The 24366-nt window shown below is 32.7% G+C and overlaps 1 protein-coding gene across 1 annotated transcript in view; it reads left to right on the top strand.

Annotated features, from left to right (window-relative positions):
* LOC125077163 (trissin receptor-like) overlaps nucleotides 1–24366 on the top strand; it is a 57646-nt gene that overhangs the window by 12943 nt on the left and 20337 nt on the right. The window contains exons 3-4 of the mRNA XM_047688996.1: nucleotides 6780–6939; nucleotides 9941–10138. Coding sequence (XP_047544952.1) covers nucleotides 6780–6939; nucleotides 9941–10138 — 358 coding nt within the window. The remainder of the gene's footprint in view (nucleotides 1–6779; nucleotides 6940–9940; nucleotides 10139–24366) is intronic.

The following is a 24366-nucleotide window of genomic DNA, read 5'->3' as shown; positions in this document are numbered from 1 at the left end:
ACTCACCCTTCAAGCCGGAACACGACAATACTGACTACTGCTATGAGTGGGTGGTAAGGCCCTACCACCGTTTCCATTTACGTAAGCATATTGTTAGAAAAAACATTATTAATGGATAAAACATAGTTCTTTCTGAAATAGAAAAGCGTAGATTTTTGTAAAGTGTGATTATTTAGGTTGCATTAAAACCTTTTTTACGATAGTTGTCGACCTGATGTGAAAAAAAGCTTAATTAATACTATTTATAGCATATCCTCCTCATTTCCATTTTTTTTAATCTATTAGAAAATATTTGATGCACCAACTTTTTACAGTTACATACAAATCTGACAAAAAATAGAAAAAGTACACATTGCTTAATCTAAACAAAAAAGAAATATAAAGAAAAATAAAGATTTAAGGAGCTATTACTGTAATCGTTTCTCAAATAGGTGTACCATTCAGCTACAAGTTGTTTCAACTTTTTCAAGTAAGTAATACAAATAAATAAGCAAAATACCCTCTGTTTTCGTAATTGTTTTCTTTTTACTCTGAAGCTATATTTCATGAGATTATTTTGTTCATATCGGTATATTGTACATATATAATAATATTTGCATCTATAGTAAATATACGTTTATACATACATACACTCACACACATGCACGCACTCATCTTAGATTTAATTACATACCTAGGTTACAATGCATGTGTGTAAAATTGGATATTTGTTTTCTTTTATTTACGGATTGTTTTCATTGACATTTGTTTTATTTGTTAAAATTTATTTTTATTTCTCGCATATGGAACTGATGTTCGTTATAGAAGAGCGAGAGTTCCCTCTACAGACTTGTATGCTAACTAATAATAAAAATCTATATGGGGCTAGACGAGACGTTTTGCTGAATGACCTGTGACATTTTTGGTCCGCAAACACATTTGCGCCTGCCATATTTATTGTTAACTCTCAATCGAACACGGTCAACGACCTATAGCCACCTCTTAATATACCAAGACGTGTGTGAAATAATCTAAGGTTGACGAACTTTGTTCATTTTCATTCATAATAATATCTATTGTGGTTGAAAATACGAGTTTCAAAAGTTTTATGAATACAATATATATTCAATAACTAAGATGGCTATATAACAATTAATTTCACACTATTTATGATTTAATGTATTTGTGTTCACCGTAAGTACAGGTTTTTAATACCAAACTTCATTGATAACGAACTAATGTTGATGTCTATCATTTAAATATTGGATCCTAATGTGTCAAATCGCTCTACGTCCGTTTATTTATACGTCTGCAAAACCTATTACAATCTTCGTATTCTATCGTACATTTCTTTAAACGCTTATCGTAATTATACAGATTCTGTCGTAATGATTCTGTGTAAAAAAATCCAAGTCAATAAACTAAAAAAATATTTTCTCGTATTAAAACACTGTATGGTAAAACCTTCTTGCACCACTTTATAAAGAGGTTCTTGGTGAGGAAGTAGCCTAACTAGTTATACTAAAGTCATACAAATTGTGTTATTTTTCAAATAAATATATTTTTATGAATGCTTATTTTTATCGCAGAAATGATAAAAATTGGAAGGGTCAATTGAACCTTTTCTTGATTCTTATCAATTTATAGATATACTAAAACCTACAAAGTGATATCCGACCAAGCATCCCTTTACAAGGCCCTTTCACCAAATTACATTGTATAAGCGAAACTTCTACTGAATAACATTTTAAAATAACTGACAGACACAAACGCATACCCTAAATCGGTAGGCCTACTGGGAAATTTTGAACAGGAATTTCTTATGGAACGTAGGTAGGTTGTAAGAAAGGATTTTTCATAATTCATCTCCTGATTTCGATGTAAAGGGATTTAAGTTTTTATGTAACTCCGACGCAATTTCTAAACTGTTTACTTATCATTTCCATTTTACCTTCATAATTATTTTATCCTATTATTGTAACGTATCCCGTTCCCTTCGTTTATTTATTCATATGTTGAACTCTACAAATATTTATTAAACTCAAAACATTTCCTACGTACTAAACTTAGACGTATCAGAAAAAAATGGTGCGGGCGTTCGAAGAAAAACATACAATAAGATTTCAAATAGTAAACACTTATATTATTTATTTACATTACATTAAATGTGAGTACTATTGATTTCTTTTGTTTTTAATTCAACGCCTAATTAAGTTCAATCAAATTATTCGGCAGATGTCCATATTGAAGTGGACTTTTTATTTTTGTAAATACATAAATATTATTTCATATAGATTTATATTTATGATACAAAGTTTTATTGCACAATACGCGCTACTTAGTAATACTTATATAAATATTCAGTAATAATTTTAAAAAATATTTCTTTAAATTATTATTATTGTAGTTCAAATGTAGAATATCGAATTTAGATAGAAGTTATCCACTCAGAATAAGCTTATGATTTTAAACAAATGGTACGTATTATTTCGATAAAGGTAAAATAGTTAGTTCACGTGAACGCGACGTGAATAGCATCTCTGACCACGTATGATCTCAGCAGCCTTACATAATCACATTTTTTTCCAAATATGTTACAACACATTTTATTTTCCATTAAGGATTTATATAATTGTTATTATTGTATCTCAACGTGCTGTCCGTGCAGTTTTGTATCACATGTATGACATTTCAATGTGCTTACATGTTTTTTATTGTGAGACAGCAAGGCAATCTAATTTTTACAATTACTAATTCATAGAAAACTTGCATTAAACTCTACGAGGACGACTTTTTCATTGACACGAGCCAATGAAAAAGTCGTGAAAAAAATGTGACTTTGTTGAGTAGTGTTTGTTTGTTCCTTCGTGGAATTCTGTATTTTTCAGCTGGTCTGGATGGTTTTCGGCCAATTAGTCCACAAGAGGGTCATCTCTAATATGAAAAGACATTTTTCTCTCTTCCCGTCTAATTAGTGCCCGAACATGTCTTCGATGTTGTCAAATTAGGCTTTAATTAATTATAATATAAATAATTTTAAAGACATCTAAACAAGTTTTAATGTTTCCTAATAGTGTCAACTCTTGATTGAAGTAAATAATCATACTCATACTAATTACCTTTAGAAATATATGTTTACATTTTGTAATTTACATGTATGACAATATGATCACCTTATTGTAAACAAAGTTGTTACACAAAACATCAATGTTATTACCATAATCAGATGGTCGTTTATGTTCGGTTTAGAGTTGTTTACGCGAACTAAAACACGACCTCACTAAAATATTTCAAGAAGTGGCATAAATTTTGACGCCACTATATTTATGGTGTACAATAAAGATTTTTTTTATTATTATATTACATTTTGACATCGTCTGCCAAATTCGTAGGAAATATGATAGTGCCCAAGTGTGTCTACAAACTTTTATTTCCTCATAATCCGGATGGGACGGCAAATCGACGTGGCCGGAAGGCGATCACGCGAAGGACCAATGCCTTTATGCGCTTAAACAAAATTTCTTCCCATATAATTGAAGAGTCACCCGCAGCTAGCGATAACTACGTAAGGTATTAATGTCCACGTACTTAATTTGTAAACTAAATTTGGAAACTTGCATGTGTTGGATGAAATCCTGCTACATGTGCTTCGCCTATCCTTATCTAAGCAGCGTTTTGGTATACGGTCCAAACCTTCTTCTGAAAGGATGAGGAGGCGGAAATATTTATTATGATTAATAAAATTTAAAATCTTTTAAGCTGGTTGCCCCGCGTGGCTTCACCTATGTATTAGGGGTTGGTCGACAGGTTTTAACCCTAAAAAGCCTTGGAGGGTGTCCTTCCTCGGAGTTCAAACTTGCTTCATACCAAATTTTCATCAAATTTAGAAATGTGGTTTGGCCGTGAAAGAACTACAGGCAGACAGTTACTTTCACATTTATAATATTAGTATAGATTAGCCCGTACATTCTCATATAAGACTATTGGCAAAACTGTATTATGCATTAACATATTCAAATTACATACTACTAATGACATTCTCATATTCTGACGACTGAATTAGGTAATTAAGGCCGGTAATGATTAAATGATTTACCATATTGCGTTGCACGATTTTAAATATCATGTCTGGAATGAGTTATATTGTTAATTAACTTGGTAAAAGAAGATTATTATGACGTCCTACAGAGAGGTATGGAAGAAGACATGCTGCGCCGACTCTAAGTAAAATTGGGATAAGGGCAGGAGGATGATGATGATGTAAATAAACTTCTATACACACATATGTACAGTAGAATGTATATATTTTTTTATATTTACAGCCTGTAAATTTTCCACTGCTGAGATAAGGCCTCCTCTCCCTTTGAGAAGAAGGTTTGAAGTATATTCCACCACGCTGCTCTAATGCGGGTTGGTGGAATACACATGTGGCAGACTTTCGTTGAAATTAGACACCTGCAGGTCTGCTCACGATGTTTTCATTCACCGCCGAGCACGAGATGAATTATAAACACAAATTAAGCACATGAAAATTCATTGGTGCTTGCCTGGGTTACAACCCGAAATCATCGGTTAAGATGCAAGCGTTCTAACCACTGGGCCATCGCGGCTCAGAATGGATATGTCATCGCAAAATTGTAAATACTATTGTGTTTTAAATATGTTGTGAACCATAACATACTGCTTACAATTTAACGCATTACTTTTCGGCAGATTATAATGCACCGAAGCTAATTAAAGTTATGTTATAAAAACTCCAACCTAACCCGAAATATCATACGCTATCGAAATTTTTGACGTTTTGTTTTTAGTTACCGTTCACAATATTGCGGCAGTTTACAATCTATAGAATTGGCGCAAAATAGCGTAATTTGTTACAGAGAACATGACAGTAAGAGAGACATACATAATGGCATACACATAATCTATTCATTGTGGAAACCACGCCTCCCCATATTAAATTTTTACTGGCGTAATTTTTGATTACACTAATTCTAATGCACGCTGATAACGGCGGCTTGCCGCACTTTTGATGCTTGTTCGTACATAATATGTCTTTGTGCGCGTAAGACAACGTAAAGTTGACTTACAAAGACAACAAAAACACAAAGTAAAGACGGCAAAAAAAAAATGTATTTTTTTAATTTTGTAATTTTGTTTTTATTTGTTATTTTTATTTCTCTTTTTAATTTAATGCAAATATATATAGATATGTGTATCGGCTCAAATCGTATTTACGAATATGGCCGATTACATCTTACTTAGAAAAGTTAAATACGATGTTCGATATCCTACATATCCCATAAAATAGAAATCTTATTCGTTATATGGCCTATTCATTTGCTGTCCCGCTCACGCTTCTTGAGAGACGCATTAGTTTATGATAAAGTTGTTTTTTATTACCAAATTACTTTTCTTAATTGATTTTATATATAACAATACGCTTGTTTCTGATGTTTGCCAATGTACCAAATTTATTCTGAAGTATTACATTTACGGTATGAGATGAAGTTCTTGGCATTTCATAATTATGAGATGTAAATATTGTTTATCGTTTTAATTGTTTTCATTATGGATTCTGCAATGTCAATACATACTGGGTCCAAATACTCATTTTTATATTAAAAGCCCGCATATTTAATTCCGAAAACAATGTAACTTTCTATCTCACGTATACGTCTATTATTTATATAAAATCTTATAATAATAGATATTAATAAATATGCTTATATTATTTATTCCTTCACCATACAATTTACATTTTGAATAGGATTTTTCTCAATAAAACTCCTATAAAATAGCTATTCATTCATGTTATAAGAATCTACTTGAATAAAATACTTGAAGACGATCAAGATAATGCATAAAAAGAGCTCTAAAAGTACAGTAAAACTATTAGCGAAAGATACGGGCGGAGGGGTCGCTTGGCGCGAATACTGATTGTATAATAATTTAAGTTACTACTACACCAGATATAAATTACGTCATTGAAATTTATTTGGAGATTATTTTGGAGAACCATGTACGTACTGTAAGTACCTTTAAACCCGAATCTTAACGGAAAAGATTGTGGATTCAAAGAACCACGCAATTTACATTCCATTAATTTGTGTTTGTAATAATTAATTTTGTACTTGGTGATGAAGGAAAATATCGCGAGGAAACCCGATATCCTCGAATGAAAAACTTTCACGTGCGTATCCAACATCCGCATTAGTAGAATAAGCTCCTAACCTTCTCCTCAAACGGAGAGGAGGCCTTAACACAGCAGAGCTAAATTTTCCAACTGTTGTTTATATTTTATTGATATTTAAAACGGGATCCGTATATCCTATCATTTCTTTGACATTTACAATAAAAAAATGGATGTTACGATGAAATTAACATTTTAGTGACAGCTTTTTTATCTAGTGGTTAGCTTAATACTCTTAGGTCCTGAGTTCCTAGGTTCAACTTCCGATCAGGCCAGAAATAAGTTATTGGGGTTTTCTTCCAAGGAATTTTAAGGGGCAATTTTTTCGAGTCTGGTAACAGAGATTGCACTTGTGCTTGCTCACACAGCTGTGTACTGTCATACTTTTTGTTTATAGTATCTTATAGTATCCTTCTGTGTATAGTCTATAGTATAGTCTCATTTTACAATATCTCCGGGATATTAAAAAGAATGTAATAAAAGAACTTTTGTAATAATAGTTGGTATAGAATGTTATATAGTAAACCTAACAATGCAAGTACAGTATACTGTGATGCTATCTGTCCGTGTTCATAACAAAAGAGTTTGACATTTCGTTTTGTTTCAGCTGGGTGTTCGGCGACTTTCTATGCAAGATGTATCAGTTTGTGCATTCGTTGAGTTACACGGCGTCGATATTTATACTGGTGGTGATTTGTACGGAGAGATACTTCGCTATCATACACCCTATAACGTGTAAACAGATCCTGACGTCAACGAGGTTGAGGGTAAGACTATATTATAATCGTATTTTATTATTAGAATTAAGTTAAACTATTACCTTACGTGATAGCTTGTACCGTTGTATTCTAGTTTCAATGGTGACTAAACCGATTTCATTACAGGCACAACGAAGATATGTTAATTCTCATGGTAGGTATTTATTGACGGTTTAAGAAATGGGTGATATTTGTTACAATGACAATGATATATCTATATCTATAAATCTATCGGTGCTGGACGATTTGACGAATTAGGATATATAATAAGTTACAACTTTTAATAATTAATAATCCATGACTGAAGTAAATTATTTCTGTGTTTTTGTTTTCAATAAAGTATACTTAAATATACTATGGGTTTAAGTTGATATTAGAATCGCAATGTTGTAAGTACACGAAGAGTTATATCGAAGGACACAATTTCAAATACGAAGCAGCGCTTTTCAATTTCAGTTACCTACCTTTTGTTTACAATTCATGTTGTGTTCAGCGGATAGAGAAAACACTGTGTGAAACCTGTAAGTGTCGAGAAAATCCAAGATATATATCCATCTATGAAGACAAGTATTTGGTAATTCGACATTTTGAAACTAAACATACTCCTCATAATATGTAGTCGATTTTACAATATTATGCGTTTTCGTTTTCTTTTGGACGTATTCTAAAAACTTAGACGTTTTAACTATTCTATAAATCACATTAAAATCAAAGAAACACTGCAATGCATACAAAAATAGTTTGAAAATGAAATTAGCATAATTTTATCGTAAGCATTTTCATTAGACAAACTTATTTAGGGCACCAGTAAACATAGCCGCTTTAGTTACTGCCCGTATTTAAAATTCCACGCTACGTGATAGTCATTAGTTTCTAGAAGTATCACTGTCGCTTAAATAAATGTCCTTAATACGGAAACAATCCATTACTTACCACGCATAGTTTACTAAACGATAAATAAATTTTTTAATCATTAGTGCGGTAAGCAAGGCTTTTTGTCAAAGCAAACAATTTTCATTACAGATTGTGCTAATAAACTAGAGCGGTATTAATTACAGTATACTCAGCTCTCGTGAAGTTTATCCGCTGTATTTAATGACGGTGAAAACGGATTGCGAGACGCGTCTCCAATATCGAATTCTCCTCAACATTATTTATAAGTTTACTTTCTTACAATATCTCATTTCGAAGCAGATGTCGCAAGTAGGGATGCAGCTTTTTGTTTCTGTGTAATCCTTCAGTAGCGCTTTTTAATAATTTCAAAAGGAAAACATGCCAAGAGATATGCAATAGCGATATTGCTGTGTTGTTTAATTTTGATTCTTACATTTGCTTCTGACATTGTTCAAGAAGAGTGCTTTTGAAGATTCAATATTACTTGTGAAAGCCTGTGGTACTGGGAATAAATGATATTATGAAATTAAATTGTATAATATGCATTCAGGCAACTTTAAGCCGATGTTTGATAGTTTTACAATGTATCTTGTGACATTTTAAGAAACTATATTTGAATTTTTTTTTTAAATATTAGTGCCATCGACGTGCAATAGTCGCACGTATTGTATAATTAATTAATAACAAAAAAAAAACATCGAGTAACATGTATTTATGTTAAACTAGTGGTCGCCCATTGGTTGAAATTCGACCGCAATTCATTGCTAAAATAAAATTAGATGCGTTGATTCGACAGGAAAATGATGCTCAACTGAACGATGCCTGTCACTACTACAATTAAAATATCATATATAAAAAAATAAATATCATTGATTTTCACCTTTGAAATGACGTGTGTTGTCATTGGCAGTATGAAAGTAAACTATGAATGTTTTATATTAAATATTATGTAGATAAAGGTGTGTGTGTTATACGTATATGTGTTTTTTTTTATTATTATTTTAATGCATTTCTAATGCATATTTTATAAAAATATTAGTTTTCTGCACTCCACTCCACTTAAAATTTAATATTGCTAAATTTCACACCTCCGTCCATGTTTTTTGGTAAAAAGTTATAGCTTCACGTATATATATATATTAAAGGCTATAATATAACAATTATAGAAGATAAATTTAATCGTATTTAAAAATATATATTATTGATCGTTATTTATGAACAATAACATTTATCAAAAGTTTTCGTCCTAATTAACCAGATGTATTTTTAAATAAAATTTTCAATGCCATACACAAATTCTGCAGTAATTTTACTTAATTTTATGATAATAAATAGACCCATGAAGTGTCCGTGTCTTCATACACAAAAGGCTTGTTCTATTTCAGAGAATGTTCGGAATTAATCTCGCCAGAGCCTACTGTGGTCGGGCGAGAATGCCTGTCATAGAATTTTTAAGATTAGTAGTTTGCTGTTGTAACTGAAAACGAGGTCATTTAATAAAATCAACGTCGAAATATGTAGTACTTACGAAGAGATGAATTAATTATCTTTTACTTTGTACATATTACGAGTAAGTCATATCACAATCAACAAAATTTTGTAAACAAAAAACATTTAAATTGTTAAAAGTACTTTTAATAAATTAGGTTAAGTTTTTGTTATAAGTGAGCGGGCAATCCGTCTGTGTGTTCTGTCAACTCAGGACGAGAACCACACGGTCATGTATATTCGCCTATAGATAAATAATAATCCTATTTTGGTATCCCAAATTAGTGTAACTACAAGTATAAGGGATGTAACATCTTAGTTCCGAATGTCCATAAGACTGTTATATATACTGTGATAATGTAAGTAATGGTTAATATTCTCCTAATGTCTATGGGCTGTAGCGACTATATCCTATTAGGTGGTTCATTTGTAAGTCCGCCTAAATTGAATTTAAAAAAGTCATGTCAAGTCGAAGGTGAAGGAGTTATGAACGTAACATAAGCACAAACAAACATACCTTACTCAAAGTTGACCTACGATTTACATAAAAGAGAGAGTTCGTTAGTTTGTCCTCTGTATTTTAGTTGAACTTATTCAAATACGTCTAATCCTAAATGTTTTTATACAGTTGGTGATTTTGGGTGTTTGGGTAACCAGCGCAGCCTACAGTGCACCTAAGTTTATATGGGTAGAGACGATCACAAATGACTTAGGCGACGGCCACATGGAGACAATTTGCATACAGCATCGAATGAAATACAACTCTGAAATATTCGACATGGTCAATTTCGGTCTTCTCTACGTGACACCTCTCTGCGTGATGACGGTAAGTCTTTAATTTGTTAATTACATACGACTGTTATTTATGAATTTCATTTCTAAATATTAAAAGAGTAAAAAAATAATAAATTTTGAACTCTTTGGTAATACAATAATTAGTGCACTCACAAATGTCATATTTTCATCCGCTTCATGGAGGTTTCCTGGCCATATTTTTCTTCACTGCCTAGCACTAGAAGCACATTAAACACAAGACTGTGTTTGCTAGAATTTGAATCCTTAACCTTTGAAAAGATTTACGTGTTCTAACTACTTACTATAAACGATAAAAAAAAAACGTTTATTTTCACCGAACCGGGCCCATTCGGAGCTTTATTGGACAAATAAAATAAACCAGCTTAAACATTGGAAGCATGCAACAAGATTGGGTATTTCCGATTTGGTATTTTTACTAGAATGTTCATCCCCACGTAAAAAATGCACATATAATATATATTATGTTAAATCAATTTCAAATTATTAACCGATTTTAATAATTATTATACTGTTTCAAATGCTTTACAAAAACATATACATATTTAATTATATAACTGTAGCAGTCAATACGTTTAAGATACATTGCTTTAGGTTTATGACAGAATTTCATCAGTCACACGTAAATATTCACGAAGATTTCCTTCCACATTAACGATATAAACACAATAACAAGTTAGAAAATCTACATGATTATTCTGATTTATTTACAATTATAATAAACAACATTGATTAGCAGTCTCTGATGCTTTGCATTATGAGTTGTCCAGTTAAGTACATAAATATATTGATTTGAACCTACGACCTTTGGTTCAGGTCGGATGCGTAGATTCGATCTGAATCAAAGGTCATAGATTCACACATATACGAACAATCTTGGTAGATAGGTCTCGTCATGTATTCTACCGCCACGCAGTAATAATATTGTTGTATTCCGGTTTGAAGGATGTGTGAGCCAATGTGATAACGGACACAAGAAACATAACATCTTAGGTTGGTGGCGCATAGGCGATGTAAGGATTACTTAAAATTTCTTCTAGCACCAAGTTCTATGGGTGTTATTAACCACTTATCAAGTAGTCTGTCTATATTTATAGAGGTTATTCAAAAAACAAAAACAAAGTACACTTCAATCGTTCATTATGAAATCAAAATCAAATTCATTTATTCTTGATAAATGAATTGTAACAAGTCAACGTACTTGAAGAAATAAAAAGTACGAGGTATGTGTAGACAGACGTGTCTCAACGTCTCGTAACATCGATCTTACTTACTTTTAACCTCTTTGATTACTTTACTTAAATGAAACATTGTTTCTAATAGAAGGTAAATAATGAGTCACTTTGATCGTCTTGATTTATGGAGTGAGTTTATTTATCAGTTCATTCATTTTATAAAAAAAGCCCTTTCTTCTCGATTTCACCTTTGACTTAATCCTAAGTCAAAGGTAAAATCGTGACTTCGTAAAAAGGCAGGATTTTTTATTTTACTTGATTAAGATAATATTTATTTACATTTTGTTATCTATAATTTTATACATGAAATTAAGTTTTTAAACGAATAATAGCAATTCCTATTTTAAACAATAACTTTATTTTTTTTCTCTAGCTTGTCTGAAGGTGTTGGGGAATGGGACGGCAATAGTCTAAGGGGTAACAGCCTGCGTCGCATCTTCGACTATTCTTTCGCAGGCGAACCGTAAACTGTAGCTTAAGTACAAAGCAAGATTAAATAATTTTTTAATATTTTAATCATACAACCTTCAATTGGACAGGTACTATTTCAAACTCAATTATACTATATAGGAAATGCTAACGAAGCGTCCCTATGCAAACACCATCGGCTTAATTGGGATAAAATTTTATCGCCTCTGCTCAGTCAGCTTTGATAATTAATGACAAAAAAGCTACGTCAGTTGTTAATGTTTAAGCAGCGATCTGTTTATTATGTTAAATAAATTTGAATATACATTAATTACTTACTTACTTCCTAAATAGTATCGATCTACAATTCCACACATAGTCAAGAGTTCAATCGTTGACCTCATGACTCAGGACTTTTCCGAGCCTAGGCTAGGTAAATAAAAAATGTAGTAGCAATTGTCTTAAAAAATATCCTACTCTCTTGCACTATTTTTGTTGTAAGTATATTTCGGAACTGCTACATCTTCTGCATACCTATGATTACCAGTGATACTCTAGTTGCTTATAATGCGATTAGTGATTTGTTATGTCGATAGCTCGATGTTGCTATACTTTCAATGGTACGTTAGCTCTAGTAAATCTTGATAATGACTTCTATCTACAGATTTCTACGCTATGCAGATATTTTATCTTTAACGTTCATCAATTTAATTCAAAACAAAATATACCTACGACTTACAAACTTTGAAAGATTACGAGGAGAACTTCATTGCTAAATATTATTGGTAATAATAAGTTGTTTCTTAACAAAATTTAATAACAAATTATTTTCATGTTTGTCGGGTGATCTATGGTATCGGTAATTTAATTTTGGTATGTCAAAAATAGCTGCGGCATTTTACTGTATAAACAAATTCTTGTGTCTAAGAAGTATTTGTCTTTGCAGAGTCGGAATTCTGTGTAATTTAATTTCTGAGAAAATAAAAGGCCTAACTCGGCCATCACTACCATCGGGTAATGTTTTGTAGAAATTAAAGCACGGTCAGTATCAGTATCAGTCACCAGTTTAAAGAGCTCGGGAAATGCTCGGGAAATGAGACATTATGCTTTGTTAATTATTCGTTGTAAATTTTGTAAAGACTTTCCACGACCAGATGTTTTATAAAATATTTATTATTAAATATTATCATTTATATTTCCTTTGCCTAACTTAATTGCTCCTTTACTTATTTACTAATAGCAATTGTAAATAGTTTCTTTATATCGTTACTTGGTGTCAGCGATTTCACTTACGTTTTAGGGGTCGGTCGTCGGGTATTATAAAAAGTAGCATAATTACTAGAATAGAATTCAAACTTGCTTCATATTCAATTTTTATCAAATTCGGTTCACAGTTATGGAATTGAGAAAGTAACAGACAGACAAACAGAGTAACTTTCGCATTTATAATATTAGTAAAGAAGTAAAGATTATGTACATTGTATATTATTATGGCATAACCACATTTATATACTATTATTTTCTAAAAGAATTTAATAATTCCTATTGTATACATATGACTTTTTTATGAGATAAAAATTTGTCCGATATAGATGGTCAGTGGTCTGATCCCTCATAGGAATTAAGAAATTCTAATGGAAGGCCATGTCATGTCCCTTGGGCCCGTATTTACGCTGGCCCTTCAAGACGGAATATAACAACTACGTATTGCTGTTTGGCGGTTGAAATTTCCATCTAAGTAGTAAATTAAGAATAGGTATTTTTATCTTATTAAATAAACTACCTAACTAAGCCGGTGGGTGTACCTTGATGTTTTTATTAATTTTGGAAATATGGGACATGTTTGATGTTTAGAAAAGACTCCTTTAAAATGTAAGTATTTCGTAACTCGTACGTAAGGCATATTTTAATCCTTAGTAAATAATTTCAAACAAAATTTTCTCATATCACAAGTCTCAAATTATTTTAATAATTTAGACTTTCAAATAAAATTTATTATTTATAACGTCGAAATACGAATTTATGAATGTAGGTTTTTCTACATAAATGCGTGTCTTAAAGACTAATAAGTGAGTTCCAAATTAAAATAAATATTTTTAGGTTTCAACTTAATCTTCATCAAGGTTCTTCTATAAATATAAATTTTCATAATATGAATTATAATAATGGCATCATGTATTAATATTATGAAATTGTCAGCGGGGTGCCTTTTTTTTTTTTTTTTTTTTTTTTTTTTCGCTGGAAAAACGCGTTACGCGTTTCCCCCACGTGGAAGTGGGGGGGTATGTGGGACTCGCCGGTGCCCAAGATGTTAGCGGCACACCGGAATACCCACTAAAAAACCAGCGGTACCCTCTCCGTCTCATCGGTAGGCGCCACGGGATCGCTTTCGCATACTACCGTGACGCCCTGACGGTCGGCCCACCTATGCGGGCCTCCAATTCCTAGGGGGGATTCCCGGGGTACTGAGAACCCTCCTAGCTCCTGTGGCGCCTATTGAGGCGGGGGGAGAAGGTGCGCGTAGCGTTGTTTCCTCCTCCCCGGTCTTCTTCGGCGGATCGGGTCTGCAGCAGCGTCCACCTCCCGCTCCCGTTCCGCTGCCTCCTTCTGCGACATAACGTTTTCGCAGAAGGAGCGCATTTCTGACCAGCACGCCTCGCTACCGAGCATTGCGTTGATGACGCTCGGCAGCGAGAGGTCTCCGCCCAAAGACGCCACCAGGGAATGCCTCTGGGGCCCCCACGCAGCACACTCAGTCAGGGTGTGGTACGCCGTGTCCACTGACGCGCCACACTGATGGCAGGAGGGTGACACCTCCCGCCGCGCTATCCCGTGCAGGTACTTACCGAAGCATCCGTGCCCGGAAAGTACCTGCGTCATCCTGAACGTGAGCGTGCCACGCTTTCTCTTGACCCAGCGACTCAAGTGGGGACGAACCGCCTCCACTGTCGCCAGGCCTGCCGTGGGTGACCCCAGATCCTCCTCCCATCGGGCGATCAGGGCTTGCTGGGCTATGGCCCTGATCCGCCCGACCTCCGCCAACCCTGGACGGTCGCCGCCGTTCCTCGCCTCCGCCCGGAACCGGTACACCTCTGCGAGCACCTCTGCTTGGAGTTCCCAAGGTGGATCACCCGCGAGAAGTGTCGCCGCAGTCCATGACACCGTACGGTACCCTCTTATACCTCTCACTGCTATGACCCTCTGCGGTTTCCGCAAGAGGGCCCGATTGCCAGCGGTGAGGGCGTCTATCCAAATCGGGGCACCGTACAGCGCCATTGACCTCACTACACCGGCATATAGTCGCCGACATAGCGATCCCGGCCCTCCCACATTTGGTAGGAGGCGTCCCAGGGCGGCAGCGGCGTTGATGAGCTTCGGCCCGAGTTGAGCGAAATGCTGCCTGAAGCTCCATCGTCCGTCCAGGATCAGGCCCAGGTACTTCATCTGGGCCTGCACCTTGATCACCGTCCCCTGGACGGTGATACTTGCCCCTCGAGGGGGTCCCCTTCGTGGACCGTGGAAAAGGAGAGCCTCCGTTTTCGAAATGGAGTCAGCGGGGTGCCTGCCTTATTTCAAAATAAATCTAAATCCAGAAATAGCATAAAGATAAATCACTGTAAGAATTTTTATGTCTTAAAAATAAAAGATATACATTTACTACATATTGCCTACATAAATATATTTGTTAGAAATAATTAATTAACACGGGTATACGACCTCATTTATTAGAATGACAATAACACACAACGTGATTAACGTTTTAAAGGTTGTCAGTTGAGGGATGTCAATCGTAAATTTATTTATTTTATTTATTTATTTATTTATTAAATAATATAAGACGGGCACGTATTTTGTTACACAGCCGATTGATGGAAATATAGTCTTATTTCTACGAATTAGTACACTAAAGGCGAATACATCGGCTGATGAATGTTTAAGCTGTGGTTAAAAAATATATTGGCGTAAAATCCTATATAACATTTTATTCATACAAAGTGGCGACGGGTACTTATTGGAGTAATAAAGTGATGTACTTACAATAATAAATCTTGCAAATATTTTAAAATACCTAAGACTTATACGGCACCCAACGAACTGTTAACGTAATGGGCTATAAAATCTGAAATTTCCCAGAGTTCGTTTTAATGGTCGAATGTTTCGTTCTTTGACGTATGAGTTGAATGACTACTTAATATGTTATCATTTTACTTCGTCCGTATTTTATGATGAAAAGGAAACCTTAACATTTTCCTCGAAAATTAATTTTCAAAGTTTATTTATACCATTTGTTACAAGTAAAATGATCACGCTATATTCATTGCAAGCCTTCAGCCTCCAGCTATAAGGCTAAGTCTAAGAAAATTAAAAACAAAAAGAGAGACGATTTTCTATTTTATGAAATACCAATAAGCGTACTCTGAACTTTCTGTAATTTTATCGTCTGCGTGTATAAATTAAAGTCTCTTATCCAACAAATGTTTGTGTGCAATGTCTAGAAATAATTAAAGATCAACTTCGCTGAATTAATTAACACTTAGAACGTAATGAAATAAAATATGTTATTTTTAAACAGATAAGAAGACACACAAAGACCAGTACCTTTTAAAAAATACATTATTATACAGTTTTATTTTTATATCGTTAACCTTTGTTTTCTGCGTTAACTTTTGTTTAATTTCCTCCTGAGCGAATTTCGGCGACGGCGGTTAATTTAAAAGATTATTAACCTCATATTTTAAATCGGTAGAAACTAGTACAATGCCAAACCTAGAAGGATATCTAACACGAGAGAGATTCAGAAGCCACAGCAACAGCTTGTTTTGGTTTTTACTACAGAGAATTTCTTGAAATAAAACTAAATAACTTTTACTAGCCTTGCCTTGAGTTTCAACCCAGGACCTTGGATTTTGCAACCTTATAATCTGGCCACTAGACCAATTATGCAATTAAACTGAGCTTAGAATGAATTTTATAGGAGCCTCATTAGGCTATCCATTGATCAGGAATGAACTTGTGGCCTTCACTGCGCCAAAAGTCCATGAGTTACAGAGTTATAGAGGCTCCAATTATACTCGATAACGAAACAAATATTGACGTGTACATAATTAATACATTAATTCAAATGTGTTAACTCTATTTGCATACTCATTATATTTTTATTGCACGGCGATTATTTAATTGAAATATGGAATCATATTTTTATATTAAATATATCGTTTGTAAAAACAATTCTTATACTCGTATATCCACGCTTATCAACTACTAGCGACCAGTTTTTCAGTCATTAGAGTGTACAAGCCGCTATGTCCCTACGTTTTAAATCAGTAATATCTTCGAAAATATTTATTTATTACATGCTGTAGAGGGCCATATTGATCTATATTAAATGCACTTTGTATTTAAGGTACTTTATTGGATAAGGATTAATTCTGTATTAGCAAAAAAAAAAAAAAATTCTCTCCATCTCCAAATTAGCTCCATTTTAATTTTACATTAATTTAAACGAAATAAATATTTACTAAGATATATTCATATCTAAGTAAATATAATGTATGTCAATCAGTCTAAATTTTCATAGAAATGCCAAGCATGACCATAAAATAAATTGCGGTACTGCAGCATCGTCATTCGCGAGCCCTTATCCCATTTATTTGGGGCTGCCGTATTGCATATACTATATGAGAAAATTTGACAGACTTTTACCGAGTTTCTTTCGCCGATTCAGGGTTTCATTCACTGGTTCCTCTCAGGTCAGGATATTTTCTATTCCGAACCGGTGGTTTTTGATTAGACAGTCAATAAGTTAATGTAATGCTCCTATATTGAATAAAGTTTTTGATTTTGAGTTGTTTTAATTTTACGAACCACCTACCGCCCGCATAGTCACCCATCATCATAGACATCGATCTTTTGGAAATCCAGGGCTGGTTTCGAACAAACTTGGTAAATAAATTTGGTATGGTTTGTAAACCATAGAAGTGCCTTAAGCATTTAGGTGCTCAATTAATATATGAGATTAAAATACTTACCACTTACTAAAACATTCAGTTGGATACAATTTACACTGCTACTCAAAGGTAAATTTATTCATCAAATTTATATTGAAAACAATTATCAACTCAATATGTCCTTATAATAATAATATCAACAATATCCGTTGTATGTTGTTCATGTAACAAGTAATTCAAGCTCGTCACGTCAATTGTCTTAATTTAAAGCGAGTGAAACTGCGAAGCGCAGCTAATATAATATACTAAAAACTTCTTTGAAACGTGCTGCATCTACCGGTATAAGTCTTAGGTATATTGGTTTAGTAATTATTTCAGTTAGTTAATTTGCAAATTTAAATGTAAAACTAAGAATTAAATTGATACTTAAAGTACTTCTTTAGAAGTATCTAGTATTTTTCTATATCTCGCTGCTATAGACAAATTCAAAACGATTATTAAAAAAAAAAATATATTTAAATATGGAATGACATTGAAATTATTACGTCATTCTAGACAACCAATATAAATAATAAAAATTTCGAAAATAACAATCAAATGTTCGTTGTCTTAAGCATATCTTCATTACAAGATATTAAAATTTTAATTTCAGTCTTGCGACTAAATTTTCTTTTGTCATGAGCGGTGCTTCAATGAAAATTAGCATTTTAACTACTTCCTTTTCTAGTCAGTAATTTCTACTATATTTAGAACATATTTATGAAGCTTAGCTCTGGCAACCATTTTATATTAAAACAATCTTTTTTTTTAAGGTTTTATAGTGTGTTTATTATGAAAATTGAAAACGACCTTAATATGGCGGATAGACTTCAAGGTTTTATTATGTTTCCTTTGGGAAATTATCTGACACACTCTTAGACAAAACCTTGTTCTTAAAATTAGTATAATAAGTAGCGCCTTAAATGGAATACAGAAAAACTGTAAATTAAAAAGTTTAGTGATAAAATTGTTAGTCCTTATCATAAAAATTTTATTAAAAATTAAAGCTCTTGACCAAAATACATTGATAAATAAGGTATATAACACAATACAAGATTAAATTAAAGATAAAAAAGCGTGAACTGAGCGTGTATTTATTGCTTTCTAGGCAGGATATTTAATTAAAATGGTGAAAAACTACTGAGTTTCTTGCCGGTTTTTCTCTAGAATCTACTTTTCAAACCGGTGGTAGCCTAACATTTAATTCAACCCTGTAGCATGACAATTCGGAAGTAATTTTATGAGCGTTCTTGAATAAAGAATATTTTGATTTTTAAAAAATATATTTATTTAAAATTTTTAGTTTACGTAATACGTGAATGTAATTAATTCAGTAAGTTACAAAAGATTGAAACTGTTACATGAAGCCACAATGTTCATCTACATTCATATTCTAACCGAGTTCTTGTTAAACCGCATTCTGCATTAAAATTATACAGTTAACTTAAAAGTTCACGTATTAGAATTATGTTGATGGATTTTTTCTGTCGTAATAATAATATACATAGTTGCTGTAATTTCAGTTCCTTTTTGGTCTAGTAGTTAGCCTATAAGCCTATAAGGATTCTGTGGGTCTTGGTACTAACTCCAGGTCGGGCCAATAAAAAGTAATAAGGGTTTTCTAACAGTAAATTCTCAGTAGCCGCCCAGAGTTTTTAAATTAGTGGTGATTAGAATTCCTTGCTCCAGAAAATACTTAAGTTTAGTGGTTCTGCGTTTGAACCCTCCACGGCTTTTTCGAATTGCCACCTTATTAAATTACGAGGACAATAGAAGAGAGCGCATAAAATAACACAAAGTTTAATATTATAATGTTTTATATTTGATTAATGTCAAACCTTAAAATATTTGAACTGGATTACCCCTGCAAAACCAAGCAAGGTCTCACCGAAATCTGTCTGAAGGATATAGTCTTTAATAAAAAAAGGTTTTGTTAGTAAGTAAATGTAAAATGTAGGCTGTTGGAAAGTTACTGAATGAATATAACAATTCATTTTTGTATTCGTTTTTAGAATTACTTCTTTAGAAAGTTCTCCAAAAGCATTTTATTAAAAATCTGATATTTTATTTATATTCTTTAAATATATAGACTAAAAGAAAGCAACATTTTGACGAATATAAATGGTGGAATGTATATTGATGTACGTATATATTTAAAGTAAGGTAGATAGACTGGCAAACCCTGACGCTAATTGATTATCTCATTCCATAGATATTAGTGCCGTAAGAAATATTAACCATAGCCTACATCACCAATGCGCTACTGACCTTGGGACTTAAGATGTTATAGGTTGATCTTCAAATTGGAACACAAAAGTACTTGCACCAACATCTACCACATTATTTTTGTATTCCGAAAAAAAACCAGGACACTACTTTTTAAGCTTTCTTCGCACTAACCCGTGCATCATAGATGTAGACTTTGAAAGTTAAAGCATTTATCACAACTTTTTTAATATAAAGTGGGCCTCTAAGGTACAAAATGTATGTACGTGTGGATTAAATATTTCATAATCCACTCGGGATTATTATAATTCAAAAGATTATAAAAAACTATACCATTACCTACTTTTTTAAGTTCTTTGACTTAAATATAACTTAGTTTGTTTAGATTACAGCTACTTAATTACATTCTCAACGATGACTAGCTAACTGATCAGGAGATGTAGAGAATAGACCTGTGTTCGCACAAACACACATGTGTATTCTTAATTCTCGGTATCCGAACGGCCAAAGATAATTCACTATGTGATTCTCTATGAGTGGGTATGTTTTATATTTAATATCGTTTGTTGAGTATTCATCTATAATATTTTATTTCATATCTATTTATTAAACATTACAAAGGATTTCCAATTTTCTAAGAAGTATCTTCCTCGATGAAATATTATAGAATTTGTTCGCCCCCATAATATAATATTAAATAATTTTATTGTTGAATATGTAAAAGGAGGTAAAATAGTATACGATGGCAGTAAAAATATAACGACCCATTTATATAAAAGAACTAAATATAGACTAAAAAAATAGTATTCGAAATTATATATTATATTAATTGGGACATAAACGTTACACATAAATTAATTACATTTAGTGACCATGATTTTCGTTTTAACGAGGATGAAACAGCCTTTGACACTACTAGAATTGTTTTCAGAAGCTAAATATTTGGTGTTTGAAGATGCGGTTGAATTTCGGAGTCGTCTTTTTAGGGTTCAATGGAATGTGGGAATTTCACCTTTTGCCTTAATGCTTTGTTTTGATGGGCATCCACTCTGCTCAGAATCAGAACCACGATTTTGTTGTTCAATAAACTCCCACTTTACGTATGCAAAAGCAGCATGTGTCAAAAGTTGTCTGAAATACAGCCTAAAAATTAAATGTACCTATTAGACTCACAAGCATTGTACACTCTAAGTCACGTAGGATCCAATGGGCACCTGCACGTAGCACGTGTAGTCTATTTTCCCGAAATTTAACAAAAACAAAGTTTTAGGATATAATATTCGCCACGCAACTAATTAAGGGTTCAATGCTATTATATATTATGAATAGTTAGTACATGTTCACAAAATAGTTTAATAAAAATCAATAAGCTGTCATAAAAATAGAGAATTCAAAAGAATTTCCCACCTTTATGAATTTATTTGGTACTTACTTTTAATTAATATTGATGCAATTTTAAACTGTCGTGTACTATAAAAATACTTTTTATTATTATATATCGGCATAAAAGACTGCCTATTCATATCAATAGAACTACTATCTCGTTCAAAGAACTTTGCTGTTTGTTTCCAAGCTATTCAAGTTGGACTTTGGGCGTTATTTTCAATTTGCTGGCATATATATATAAAAAATACTTACACTTTGATTGGAGAAATATACTTTATTTAAATTCTACATCATTTAATGTTCTTTATAATTTAAATAACGCAATCACCACCCGCACGAGAGATATTAGTGTGCACAGTAGCACTCTCTATTTCCACTCTTTGAGTCCGGTGGGATTAAATTCCGATACGACTTGAGAAAATTTAAACAAAAGACAAACGACACTACTTGCTTTCAGAGAGTCTTTATCAGTTTTTTGAATTAGTCGCCAATCTAGTAATTTTGGATCCTGTTTTAGTTTTTATAAGTTTCCACTGTATAGTTAATTTGTTTCTGATTTATATACAAGTATGACCGTAAATATGCCACCTGGTCTTTGAGATAATCTAATCCTTGAAACGTTTCATTGTTTTTTTACTTAAGTTTAAAGGAAAATTTCCTCGGTCCAGAGCTTCTGTCTCTTCTCAATATGTAAATCGAATCTCGCTCAATGCTAAGTACTTATCTATGTACATTTAATCCTTTAAGCATCGAAAGAGCATTAAATCTGTTAAAGTTTTGGCCTTAAGCCAGCTTTCGCTTTGTCGCGTGTATATTGCAATGTAATTAATAACGATGCTTGCATAGTGCATATATTAGGTTATTGCAAAATTGCGTACGCAAATGCGTGACGTACGAGGTTATTATATATGATTTTTTGTATTTTTATAAATAAGCAAGGATTCAATGTATGTTTTATACTAGAGCAATATAAATAAAAATAGAAGACCATACTCTGGTGCGCGCGTTTCATTAATACTATATTAGTGCTAATAACATATTACTTATACGATGAAAAATTAAGTATAAAACTATTGATATGGTGTTTTTTTTATATAGCTAATATGTGGAATAAAATGATCGTAGATAATCTTATAACACAAAGTTTCCGACCCCGCAAAGTACTTAGATCTTAGGTATCCCAGTTTTAGTATAGTTTCTAAACTAAAATTCCCCAAATACTTTAAAGTTAGGCGCTTAACAAATATTAATCTTATTTAAAAAAATAGAGTTCATACTCAATATAATTTAAAAAAAAAAAAACAAGTTAAATGTGTGCTGATTTCTATTTAGGATATTATATCTGTGTTTACATTTGAGAAGTGTGTAGAAGAATATATATTTTTATTTTTAAAAGAGATTTTTTTGATGTTGAGGTTTTTCTCCGCGAAACATTTTTCACGACAGTGCTAGTTTTACTTAAATTGATTCCATGACATTAAAATAAGCTAATAAGACCCTACACAAATAAAGTACATTTATATTTTGACTCATAAAGTCCAGATTGTTGGATATAAAAACATGAAATTATGAAGCGAGTTTTCTTTAACGATGTAGACAACGAAGCATTGCCTTATTTTCATCTCTATAAGTACAATAATTACATTTCAAATTATGCAAATGGTACCGGGTGAAACTACTGATATAGTTTGTTATATAATATAGTTAAACGTCAAACACCGTTTTCTACCAAAATAATTCGTGTGATCTATCAGTTAAAGGTATATACGTTCTCTTGTTGTATCTATAATACATTTGTCAGCATTCACCGTAATAGCGCCCGGACCGTCGATTATTCCTCCAACTACGTTGACCTAATTAGTGGGGATTGGCCAAATATTCATATTTGTCCAAATATTTGATTAAAATGCCGAACATGCCGCCATATCCATTACAAAAAGCATTTTCCTTACCTTCCCGCCAACTACTAATCGTAAGGCGCAGTGCCTTTAGAAAATACCTTATAATTCAAAGTTTAGTTTTTCAGTGTCACGATTAAAGGTAAGAGCGCTTTCCTGCTCATTGTTATTCGGTTATTTTCCTTTCAATATTTTCCGGCAAACTAAATGACGCAATAACAAACTTTTAATAAGTTTTCGCCTATTAATTTGTATAGCTAGATTATTTTAGGTAATTATGATAAAAGTGAACAGTACTCGACGTTTTTACATGAAGGCTTAGTGTTCATGATAACGCAGCTGACGTCGAACTGTCAGTGGGTATATAAGTACAAGCGTAAGGTTAATTTTACGGCTGTCAGTTTTATCTCACTAATATAGCTGCTTACAATGTCATATTATTGTCACATGTGAAGTGGCAAAAATGTTTTCTACAAAAGGAAAAAAAACGTTTCATTTCATTATCATACTATGTTAGAAATAAAAATAACTGGATGTAAAATATTGACTGAAAAATAATCAACTGTTTGAATGTTTGAATTTATTATTCAGTAATTAATTGAATATTGAATTGGCGGCAAAATTTAAGATGACAAAAGATAAGATGCTCGTGTTAATATAATATAAAGAAGTGACAAACGCACAGTATTGCGTTAAAGGAGATTTTATACATAACAATTCAATTGGATCCATTAGTAATTATTGACAGAGGTCCGAATTGTATTGTACCGATTCTATATTCGATAAAAGCCATATTCGCCCCATCACTATTAATTAACTTTATCGATATCCTATATACATATAAGCATTCATAATAGGAGAGTCGTTTGGATCAGTATTTTTAGCTAAAGTACAATTCAAATTATTTCTTGGAAATTATTTTACATTACATGACTGTTATGTTGTTCATCAATATTTGCGTCAGTTACTGTCTGTTATGTACTTAAATTAGTATTGTTCTTTGACTGGTAACCCCTTGTACTTTCAAAAACCAATACCGAATTCGTTAGCTTCGGGTCCGGAGTTACTAAATAAACTTGGTGAATTAGATCGATTCTTTCT

Source organism: Vanessa atalanta, chromosome 3 (genome assembly GCF_905147765.1).
Source record: "Vanessa atalanta chromosome 3, ilVanAtal1.2, whole genome shotgun sequence".
NCBI lineage: Eukaryota > Metazoa > Arthropoda > Insecta > Lepidoptera > Nymphalidae > Vanessa > Vanessa atalanta.
The sequence above is the reverse complement of the archived record's forward strand: the minus strand, read 5'-3'. Positions and strand labels throughout refer to the sequence as shown.